Source organism: Calonectris borealis, chromosome 33 (genome assembly GCF_964195595.1).
Source record: "Calonectris borealis chromosome 33, bCalBor7.hap1.2, whole genome shotgun sequence".
Lineage (NCBI taxonomy): Eukaryota > Metazoa > Chordata > Aves > Procellariiformes > Procellariidae > Calonectris > Calonectris borealis.
In genome coordinates, this window is record NC_134344.1 from 450,972 (window position 1) to 461,437 (window position 10,466).

A 10,466-nucleotide genomic window follows, 5' to 3' on the forward strand; every position below is an offset into this window, starting at 1 on the left:
TCCCTCCCCCTCGTTTCCCCCTCCGGATTCCCTGACCCCACTGTCCCCCACCCCACGCGTGTCTCTGTCCCCCCTATAGGGAACCGCCTCCCTCACATGGCAGCGTTTGGGCAGGCGCCCTCAACAGACATGGCCGCTCCGGCTTCACCAGCGCCCTCTGCGCTTGCGCTGTGTTTGGGGGCGGGGCCCTTCCATAGGCGCATGCGCAAAGGGCATCGCCGCTTGGGCGCGGGAAGGGCAGAACGGGCGGAAGCGCGGGGCCGCGCTGGGGCATTGCGCATGCGCGGCCGGAAGTGGGCACCCGCCCCTGGATAAGAGGCCGGGAAACCCCGTCGGGGCCCCTTTTCTTTGCCGGAGCCGCAGCCGCCGCCATGTGAGTGCGGCGTGTCAGGGGGTTCCCCGGGCCTGGAGGGGGGTCCGGGGCTCCGGAGGGGTCCGTGGGTGTGTGTGGGGCGGCCATGAGGCCTCTTGGGGCTGGGGTCTGGGGGTGGGGAGGCCCTGAGGTGGGAGTTTGGGGGGGCTCAGGCCTGTATGGGGGGGGCCTGAAGTGGGATTTGTGGTGCTGAGGCCTGGGGGGGGTGGACCTGAGGGGATTTGGGAGCCTCAGGGCTGTGTGGGGTCCCCCGAGGTGGGAGTTGGGGGGCTCAGGCCTGGGGGCGGGCCCCGAGGCGGGAGTTGGGGGGCTCAGGGCTGTGGGGGGGGCCATGAGGTGGGAGTTGAGGGGCTCAGGGTTGTGTGTGGGGTTCTGAGGTGGGAGTTGGGGGGCTCAGGCCTGTGTGGGAGCCCCTGAGGTGGGAGTTGGGGGGCTCGGGCCTGTGTGTGGGGTCCTGAGGTGGGAGCTGGGGGGGCTCAGGGCTGTGTGGGGTCCCCTGAGGTGGGATTTGGGGGGGTCAGGCCTGTGTGGGAGCCCCTGAGGTGGGATTTGGGGGGCTCAGGCCTGTGTGTGGGATCCTGAGGTGGGAGCTGGGGGGGCTCAGGGCTGTGTGGGGTCCCCTGAGGTGGGAGTTGGGGGGCTCAGGCCTGGGGGCGGGCCCTGAGGTGGGAGTTGGGGGGCTCAGGCCTGTATGGGGGGGGCCTGAAGTGGGATTTGTGGTGCTGAGGCCTGGGGGGGGTGGCCTGAGGGGATTTGGGGGGCTCAGGGCTGTGTGGGGTCCTCCGAGGTGGGAGTTGGGGGGCTCAGGCCTGGGGGCGGGCCCTGAGGCGGGAGTTGGGGGGCTCAGGGCTGTGGGGGGGGCCATGAGGTGGGAGTTGAGGGGCTCAGGGCTGTGTGTGGGGTTCTGAGGTGGGAGCTGGGGGGGCTCAGGCCTGTGTGGGAGCCCCTGAGGTGGGATTTGGGGGGCTCAGGCCTGTGTGTGGGGTCCTGAGGTGGGAGCTGGGGGGGCTCAGGGCTGTGTGGGGTCCCCTGAGGTGGGAGTTGGGGGGCTCAGGCCTGGGGGCGGGCCCTGAGGTGGGAGTTGGGGGGGCTCAGGCCTGTATGGGGGGGGCCTGAAGTGGGATTTGTGGTGCTGAGGCCTGGTGGGGGGTGGCCTGAGGGGATTTGGGGGGCTCAGGGCTGTGTGGGGTCCTCCGAGGTGGGAGTTGGGGGGCTCAGGCCTGGGGGCGGGCCCCGAGGCGGGAGTTGGGGGGCTCAGGGCTTTGGGGGGGGCCATGAGGTGGGAGTTGAGGGGCTCAGGGCTGTGTGTGGGGTCCTGAGGTGGGAATTGGGGGGCTCAGGCCTGTGTGGGAGCCCCTGAGGTGGGATTTGGGGGGCTCAGGCCTGTGTGTGGGGTCCTGAGGTGGGAGCTGGGGGGGCTCAGGGCTGTGTGGGGTCCCCTGAGGTGGGAGTTGGGGGGCTCAGGGCTGGGGGGGGGGAGCTGAAGTGGGAGCTGGGGGGCTCAGGGCTGTGTGAGAGGCCCTGAGGTGGGAGTTGGGGGGCTCAGGGCTCTGGGGGGGCCCTAAGGTGGAAGTTGGGGTGCTCAGGGCTGTGTGGGGTCCCCTGAGGTGGGAGTTGTGGTGCTCAAGGCTGTGGGGGGTCCCCTGAGGTGGGATTTGGGGGGCTCAGGGCTGTGGGGGGGGCCATGAGGTGGGAGTTGAGGGGCTCAGGGCTGTGTGTGGGGTCCTGAGGTGGGAATTGGGGGGCTCAGGCCTGTGTGTGGGGTCCTGAGGTGGGAGCTGGGGGGGCTCAGGGCTGTGTGGGGTCCCCTGAGGTGGGAGTTGGGGGGCTCAGGGCTGGGGGGGCCCTAAGGTGGAAGTTGGGGTGCTCAGGGCTGTGTGGGGTCCCCTGAGGTGGGAGTTTTGGTGCTCAGGGCTGTGGGGGGTCCCCTGAGGTCGGATTTGGGGGACTCAGGGGTTTGGGGGGGGCCCTGAGGTGGGAGTTGGGGGGGCTCGGGCCTTTGGGGGAGGCCCTGAGGTGGGATTTGGGGGTCTCAGGCCTGTGGGGGGGGGCCTTGAGGTAGGAGTTGGGGGGCTTTCAAGGCCACAGGAGATGGCTGTGCCTTTTTTGGGGGGGGCCTCCTGCCATGGGGATGAGCTGGAGAGGGATGTCCTGAAGGGGTGGTGGTGGGGGAGCTGTTTTGGGGGACGTCTGGAGGGACTTTGGGGTGTCCCAGAGCTGTAAGGTGTCTGGGGGGGGGTCGAGGTTTCCCTCTGCCCGTGCCCCATAGCTGGCCTTTGTGGTCACCAGTACCACTGGGGCGATTGTCCCAGTTCCTCGCGTACACCCTCAAACAGAAGACCCTTGGGGGGTTCCCTCGTTGACGGGGGAACACCCCATGTGGGGTTTAGGGTGTCTGGGGGTGCGTGGGTGGTACCCAGCACACCGTGAAAACTCCTGGGGCACCCCCTTTCCTCCAAGGTGCTCCCAGACCCTTCCCAGTTTATACTGGGAAACGCATTTAACCTCAGTGGGACCCAGAAACACTTAGTTTTTTTCTTTTAATTAGAAGTTTGAGCTAGATACCCCCAATTACGGGGTTTGGGGGGGATCACGAGGGGAAGGGGGGGGTCTCTCCTGATCCCCATCCCGTTCTTTCCGCAGCATGACCGACTGGGAGACGGCCCCCGCCGTCACCGAGACCCCCGACATCAAACTCTTCGGCAAATGGAGCACCGACGACGTGCAAATCAACGATATCTCCCTCCAGGTACGTTTTTTTTTTAAATGGGGGGGACAAAACGCGGCGTAACGGGGGTTCCCGTATCCCGACGGCGTAATATGACATCATATCTCGCTAGGATTACATCGCCGTGAAGGAAAAATACGCCAAGTACCTGCCCCACAGCGCCGGGCGCTACGCGGCCAAGCGTTTTCGTAAAGCTCAATGTCCCATCGTCGAGCGACTCACTAATTCCATGATGATGCACGGCCGGAACAACGGCAAGAAATTAATGACCGTCCGCATCGTTAAGCACGCCTTCGAGATCATCCATCTGCTCACCGGGGAGGTGAGGAGGGTGCTGGGGGGGGGTGTTTTAGGGTGCTGGGGGGTTGGTTTTGGGCGCTAGAGCGGGGTTTGGGGGCGCTGGGGAGGTGTTTTTGGGTTCTAGGGGTGGTTTTAGGGTGCTGGAGGGGTGTTTTTGGGTCCTAGGGGTGTTTTAGGGCGCCGGGACGTTGGTTTTGGGCGCTAGAGTGGGGTTTGGGGGCGCTGGGGAGGTGTTTTTGGGTTCTAGGGGTGGTTTTAGGGTGCTGGAGGGGGTTTTTGGGTCCTAGGGGTGTTTTAGGGCGCCGGGGCGTTGGTTTTGGGCGCTAGAGCGGGGTTTGGGGGCGCTGGGGAGGTGTTTTTGGGTTCTAGGGGTGGTTTTAGGGTGCTGGAGGGTGTTTTTTGGGTTCTAGGGGTGTTTTAGGGCACCGGGGCGTTGGTTTTGGGCGCTAGAGCGGGGTTTGGGGCGCTGGGGAGGTGTTTTTGGGTTCTAGGGGTGGTTTTAGGGTGCTGGAGGGGTGTTTTTTGGGTCCTAGGGTTTTTTAGGGCGCCGGGGCGTTGGTTTTGGGCGCTAGAGAGGGGTTTTAGGGTGCTGAAGGGGTGTTCTAGGGCGCTGGGGAGTGGTTTTGGATGCTAGAGTGGGCTTTTGGGCACTGGGATGGGGTTTTTGGGTTCTAGGGGTGGTTTAGGGTGCTGGAGGAGGTTTTAGGGCACTGGGAGGTTGGTTTTGGGCGTTGGAGCGGGGTTTGGGGGCGCTGGGGAGGTGTTTTTGGGTTCTAGGGGTGGCTTTAGGGTGCTGGAGTGCGGTTTTAGGGTGCTGGGGGGTTGGGTTGGGTGCTGGAGGGGTGTTTTTGGGTCCTAGGGGTGTTTTAGGGCGCCGGGGCATTGGTTTTGGGCGCTAGAGAGGGGTTTTAGGGTGCTGAAGGGGTGTTTTAGGGCGCTGGGGGGTGGTTTTGGATGCTAGAGTGGGGCTTTTGGGCACTGGGATGGGGTTTTTGGGTTCTAGGGGTGGTTTAGGGTGCTGGAGGAGGTTTTAGGGCACTGGGGGGTTGGTTTTGGGCGTTGGAGCGGGGTTTGGGGGCGCCGGGGAGGTGTTTTTGGGTTCTAGGGGTGGTTTTAGGGTGCTGGAGTGTGGTTTTAGGGTGCTGGGGGGTTGGGTGCTGGAGGGGTGTTTTTGGGTCCTAGGGGTGTTTTAGGGCGCCGGGGGGTTAGTTTTGGGCACTAGAGAGGGGTTTTGGGGTGCTGGAGGGGGGTTTTAGGGTGCTGGGGGGTTGGTGTTGGGCGCTAGAGCAGGGTTTGGGGGCGCTGGGGAGGTGTTTTGGGGTTCTAGGGGTGGTTTTAGGGCACTGGGGGGTGGTTTTGGGTGCTGGAGCGGGGTTTTTGGGTACTGGGGAGGGGTTTTTGGGTTCTAGGGACGGTTTTAGGGTGCTGGGGGGTGGTTTTGGGTGCTGGAGCGGGGTTTTGGGGGCACTGGGGAGATGTTTTTGGGTTCTAGGGGTGATTTTAGAGCGCTGGGGGGGTTTTAGGGTGCTGGGGGGTTGGTTTTGGGCGCTAGAGCGGGGTTTGGGGGCGCTGGGGAGGTGTTTTGGGGTTCTAGGGGTGGTTTTAGGGTGCTGGAGGGGTGTTTTTGGGTCCTAGGGGTGTTTTAGGGCGCCGGGACGTTGGTTTTGGGCGCTAGAGTGGGGTTTGGGGGCGCTGGGGAGGTGTTTTTGGGTTCTAGGGGTGGTTTTAGGGTGCTGGAGGGGTGTTTTTGGGTCCTAGGGGTGTTTTAGGGCGCCGGGGCGTTGGTTTTGGGCGCTAGAGCGGGGTTTGGGGGCGCTGGGGAGGTGTTTTTGGGTTCTAGGGGTGGTTTTAGGGTGCTGGAGGGGTGTTTTTGGGTTCTAGGGGTGTTTTAGGGCACCGGGGCGTTGGTTTTGGGCGCTAGAGCGGGGTTTGGGGGCGCTGGGGAGGTGTTTTTGGGTTCTAGGGGTGGTTTTAGGGTGCTGGAGGGGTGTTTTTGGGTCCTAGGGGTTTTTTAGGGCGCCGGGGCGTTGGTTTTGGGCGCTAGAGAGGGGTTTTAGGGTGCTGAAGGGGTGTTCTAGGGCGCTGGGGAGTGGTTTTGGATGCTAGAGTGGGGCTTTTGGGCACTGGGATGGGGTTTTTGGGTTCTAGGGGTGGTTTAGGGTGCTGGAGGAGGTTTTAGGGCACTGGGAGGTTGGTTTTGGGCGTTGGAGCGGGGTTTGGGGGCGCTGGGGAGGTGTTTTTGGGTTCTAGGGGTGGCTTTAGGGTGCTGGAGTGCGGTTTTAGGGTGCTGGGGGGTTGGGTTGGGTGCTGGAGGGGTGTTTTTGGGTCCTAGGGGTGTTTTAGGGCGCCGGGGCATTGGTTTTGGGCGCTAGAGAGGGGTTTTAGGGTGCTGAAGGGGTGTTTTAGGGCGCTGGGGGGTGGTTTTGGATGCTAGAGTGGGGCTTTTGGGCACTGGGATGGGGTTTTTGGGTTCTAGGGGTGGTTTAGGGTGCTGGAGGAGGTTTTAGGGCACTGGGAGGTTGGTTTTGGGCGTTGGAGCGGGGTTTGGGGGCGCTGGGGAGGTGTTTTTGGGTTCTAGGGGTGGCTTTAGGGTGCTGGAGTGCGGTTTTAGGGTGCTGGGGGGTTGGGTTGGGTGCTGGAGGGGTGTTTTTGGGTCCTAGGGGTGTTTTAGGGCGCCGGGGCATTGGTTTTGGGCGCTAGAGAGGGGTTTTAGGGTGCTGAAGGGGTGTTTTAGGGCGCTGGGGGGTGGTTTTGGATGCTAGAGTGGGGCTTTTGGGCACTGGGATGGGGTTTTTGGGTTCTAGGGGTGGTTTAGGGTGCTGGAGGAGGTTTTAGGGCACTGGGGGGTTGGTTTTGGGCGTTGGAGCGGGGTTTGGGGGCGCTGGGGAGGTGTTTTTGGGTTCTAGGGGTGGTTTTAGGGTGCTGGAGTGTGGTTTTAGGGTGCTGGGGGGTTGGGTGCTGGAGGGGTGTTTTTGGGTCCTAGGGGTGTTTTAGGGCGCCGGGGGGTTAGTTTTGGGCACTAGAGAGGGGTTTTGGGGTGCTGGAGGGGGGTTTTAGGGTGCTGGGGGGTTGGTGTTGGGCGCTAGAGCAGGGTTTGGGGGCGCTGGGGAGGTGTTTTGGGGTTCTAGGGGTGGTTTTAGGGCACTGGGGGGTGGTTTTGGGTGCTGGAGCGGGGTTTTTGGGTACTGGGGAGGGGTTTTTGGGTTCTAGGGACGGTTTTAGGGTGCTGGGGGGTGGTTTTGGGTGCTGGAGCGGGGTTTTGGGGGCACTGGGGAGATGTTTTTGGGTTCTAGGGGTGATTTTAGAGCGCTGGGGGGGTTTTAGGGTGCTGGGGGGTTGGTTTTGAGTGCTAGAGTGGGGTTTTGGGGCACTGGGGAGGGGTTTTTGGGTTCTAGGGGTGGTTTTAGGGTGCTGGAGTGCGATTTTAGGGTGCTGGGGGGTTGGGTTGGGTGCTGGAGGGGTGATTTTGGGTCCTAGGGGTATTTTAGGGTGCCGGGGGGTTGGTTTTGGGCACTAGAGAGGGGTTTTAGGGTGCTGGAGGGGGGTTTTAGGGTGCTGGGGGGTTGGTTTTGGTGTTGGAGGGGTGTTTTGGGGTCCTAGGAGTGGTGTTAGGGTGCTGCAGGGGATGCTTTTAGGGCAGGGGGTGCTTTTAGGGCTGGAAGAAGGGGGTTTGGACACTGAGGAGGTATTTTTAGGTTCTAGCGGTGTTTTTTGCACGCTGGGCAGGTTTTTTGGGGTTCTAGGGGTTGGTTTTAGGGTGCTGGGGAGTTGGTTTTGGGTGCTGGAGGGGGTGTTTTGGGTCCTAGGGGGTGTTTTAGGGCGCTGGAGGGTGGTTTTAGGGCATTGGGGAGATGGTTTTGAGGTCTGGGGGGTTGGTTTTTGGGTGCTGAGGGGGTGTTTTTAGGTCCTAAGGAGTTTGGTTTTAGGGTAGCGGGGAGGTGTTTTAGGACGCTGGGGGGTAGTTTTGGGTGCTGGAGCGGGGTTTTTGGGCACTGGGGAGGTGGTTTTGGGTTCTAGGGGGGATTTTTGGGCGCTGGAGGGGTGATTTTGGGTCCTAGGAGTTGCTTTTGGGTGCTGGAGGGAGGTTTTTGGGTACTAGGGGCTTGGTATTGGATCCTAGAGAGGTTTTTGAGTGCTGGAGGGCTGGTTTTGGGCGCTGGAAGAGGAGTTTTGGGTACTGGGGGGAGGTTTTTGCACGCCGGAGAGGGGTGTTTTGGGTGGTTTTGGGTGCTGGGGAGTTTTTTTTGGGCGCCGGGGGCTGTTTTTGGGTGCGGGGTGGGGGGGGGGGAGCTGATTCCTCTCCCTGCCTGTCCTCCGGCAGAATCCCCTGCAAGTCCTGGTTAACGCCATCATCAACTCCGGACCCCGCGAGGACTCGACCCGCATCGGTCGCGCCGGCACCGTCCGCAGACAAGCCGTGGACGTGTCCCCCCTGCGCCGCGTCAACCAGGTACCCCCTCTTTTCATCCCTAAACCCCTCCCCGGGGCTGTCATCTTGTCCCCATGTCCTTTTTTTTGTCGTCCGTCCTCCTCCCCCCCCTCCACGTCCCTTTTTCCGTCCCCTCCTCCCAGGCTATTTGGTTGTTGTGCACCGGAGCTCGCGAAGCCGCTTTCCGTAACATCAAAACCATCGCCGAGTGCTTGGCCGACGAACTCATCAACGCCGCCAAGGTGAGGAGGGGGACGGAGCTGGCACCGTTGTCACCTCTCATGAATTGGGGATGCAACGGACCCCCCCCAAAAAACTGACTTATGCTCATCTCGCCCCCCCCCCCCCCCCAGGGCTCTTCCAACTCTTACGCCATCAAGAAGAAGGACGAGCTGGAGCGCGTGGCCAAATCCAACCGTTAAAAAGCCACCATTGTCACCCCCCTCACCCCCAAAATAAAATTCACTTGTTTTGTCCCCTCTTCGCTCCTCCCTCTGCTGTGGGGCTGGGTGGGGGTCACCCCCTTGGGGTTGGGTGCTCGGAGAGGGGGTCCCCAATGTGGGTAGCGGAGCCCCGGGCAGGGGGTGCCGCTCTGTGTCCTCCTTGTCCCCCCCCTTCCATGTCCCCAGGCTGGACCTGCCTCGTTCCTTCCCCCTGGGAAATGTTGGGGTGCTCCCGTGCTGTTGGGGACCCCCCCCTTCTTTTTTGCGCCCCGTTTTGGCTGGGGGGGGGGGGAAGCGGCGCCCGGTAGCGGGGTGGGGCAGAAGGCGGAAGAAAAAATCGGGATAAATAGAAGCGGAACAGATCCGGCACCTCCCCACGGCGAGGGGGGAGCAGGGGCCCCGCCGAGGCCAGCGTGGGGTTTAGGGGTGCTCCCCAAACGCGGGGGAGTGGCGGGGGACGGTCCCCCCCGCCCCGGCCTCACCCGGCAGGGGACGGCGCCGCGGTGGGTGTGCCGGCAGCGGACGTCCTCCTCGATCCCGGAGCCGAGCGGCGCCTTGGGGAGCTCCTACCTCTGCCACGCTCGGGGTGCAGGTGAGAAGGGGGCTGAGCTGAGCCCCCCCTCAAGTTTGGGGGGGGGGGGGCAGCAGTTTGGGGGGGCTGAGAGGAGATGGGAGTGCTGGTATTTCCACCTTGAAGGTTAGACCCCCCTAAAATATTTTTTTTGGGGGGAAAGGGAGGGGTTTGGTATCGCCAAGGGGGGGGTTCTTGGCACCCCAAGGTGGGTGTGTGTGTGGGGGGCGTACATGGTTTTGGGGGTGATTTGACTCGGGTACCCCATAGATTTGGCGTCCCCAACCCCACGTCGCCCTTATCGCTGTCGCCTTAAACACCGTCTCGTCGTTTTTTTCCGCCTGCCAGGGACGTCGGCCGTTGTCACCGGGGTCACCGTCATGGCTGGGGACACCGAGGGGGTCCCCCCCCTGGATTGCGTCATCTGCTTCTCTCCTTACGATCGTCTCTTCAAGGTGCCCAAAGTTTTGGGGTGCGGTCACACTTTTTGCCTCGAATGCCTGGCCAGGGTCACCGTGGTGGCCCCCGCCGCCCCCACCTTGCTCTGCCCCATCTGTCGTCGCCCCACGTCGCTGCCTCGCCGTCGCGGACCCCCGGCTTTGCCCACCCGCGCCGATCTCTTGGCTCTTCTACCCCCCGGTCCTACCGGTTCCGTCCGCTTCAGCCGTCCCAAGGGGTTACTCTACGTTCCCCCTGAGCACCCCAAATCCTCCGGGCACCCCAAATCCCCCGACCAGGTGCCTACCGTGACCCTCACTCTGGAATTGGGGCGACCCGAGCCCCCCGTTCCCCCCAACCGGGGTCGATCCTGGATCTCCGGCCGGTGGTCTCTGTACCGAACGGTGGCCTTGATGGTGGCCTTGATGGTGGGAGGGGGCTTGGTGCTCTGCGGAGTCTTCATCTTCTTCCTCCAGCCCATGGCGTGGGGCGAGGGGGGGCCGGTGACCAACAGCACCTGGGGAGAGCCGAGCTGGCCCCCATATTGAGGGGGGGCCCCCCCAAATCCCACGGCGGAGCCCCCCCCTCCCCTCACCTCGTGGACCCCCCGTGATGTCTTGGTGCCCCAGGGACCCCCCATGGGGACAAATCCCTGCTCCCTCGGGCCCTCGCCCACCCATGACTCCGGGTGGGTGGGCACCCACCTTGGGGGTCAGGATTTTGGGGGGGGGGGCCCACACAGGACCAGCCCCTGTCTCCCCGTATTAAACAGGTTTTCCTGGATGCCGACTGTGTTCCCGGTGTTTCTTTTCCAACCCCGATCCCAAGGGGACCCCCTTCACTGCCCCTCCCCGAGTCAGGACGCCCGTGGTTGCCGGCTGGATTTTTGGGCTGTAAATCACCAATTTTGGTTCAGCGGAGGGAGAAGAACAGGGATCCCCACCTGTATCCCCGGTATTTGGGGGTTCGGGGGTGATTAGGGGTGCGAGGGTATCTAATTTCTTTCCCACCCCCCCCCCTTTCAGCTGATTGTTCCCCTCCCCTTTGCACCCTCCCAAGGTGCCTGGCACCTTCCCTGGCCCCTATCAGCGCCGTCCCCGGTACCGGTGGCACGGGGTAGGGACGGTGTTGGGCGCTGGTGTGTGTTTTGGGGGTGTGTGCGGGGAGGTTGGACCCGGCACTGC

The 10,466-nt window shown here is 62.9% G+C and overlaps 2 protein-coding genes across 2 annotated transcripts; both read left to right on the top strand.

Annotated features, from left to right (window-relative positions):
• The first annotated feature begins 84 nt into the window (after positions 1–84).
• Positions 85–8,306, top strand: RPS5 (ribosomal protein S5). Its single transcript, XM_075134716.1, has 6 exons — positions 85–373; positions 3,017–3,122; positions 3,214–3,423; positions 7,723–7,851; positions 7,974–8,072; positions 8,184–8,306. Exons 2-6 carry the CDS (start codon positions 3,018–3,020, stop codon positions 8,250–8,252), a joined length of 612 nt encoding a protein of 203 aa, XP_074990817.1. The 5' UTR covers positions 85–373; position 3,017; the 3' UTR covers positions 8,253–8,306.
• Positions 8,307–9,224: 918 nt separating this feature from the next.
• Positions 9,225–9,830, top strand: RNF225 (ring finger protein 225). Its single transcript, XM_075134573.1, has one exon. It carries the CDS (start codon positions 9,225–9,227, stop codon positions 9,828–9,830), a length of 606 nt encoding a protein of 201 aa, XP_074990674.1.
• Positions 9,831–10,466: the final 636 nt, after the last annotated feature.

Excerpts from the sequence above, each read along its gene's own strand:
- RPS5 (XM_075134716.1), top strand. The coding sequence starts at position 3,018 with ATGACCGACTGGGAGACGGCCCCCGCCGTCACCGAGACCCCCGACATC. Across the intron at positions 3,123-3,213 it reads TCAACGATATCTCCCTCCAG|GATTACATCGCCGTGAAGGA; the intron begins GTACGTTTTTTT and ends ATATCTCGCTAG. Across the intron at positions 3,424-7,722 it reads TCCATCTGCTCACCGGGGAG|AATCCCCTGCAAGTCCTGGT; the intron begins GTGAGGAGGGTG and ends GTCCTCCGGCAG.
- RNF225 (XM_075134573.1), top strand. The coding sequence starts at position 9,225 with ATGGCTGGGGACACCGAGGGGGTCCCCCCCCTGGATTGCGTCATCTGC.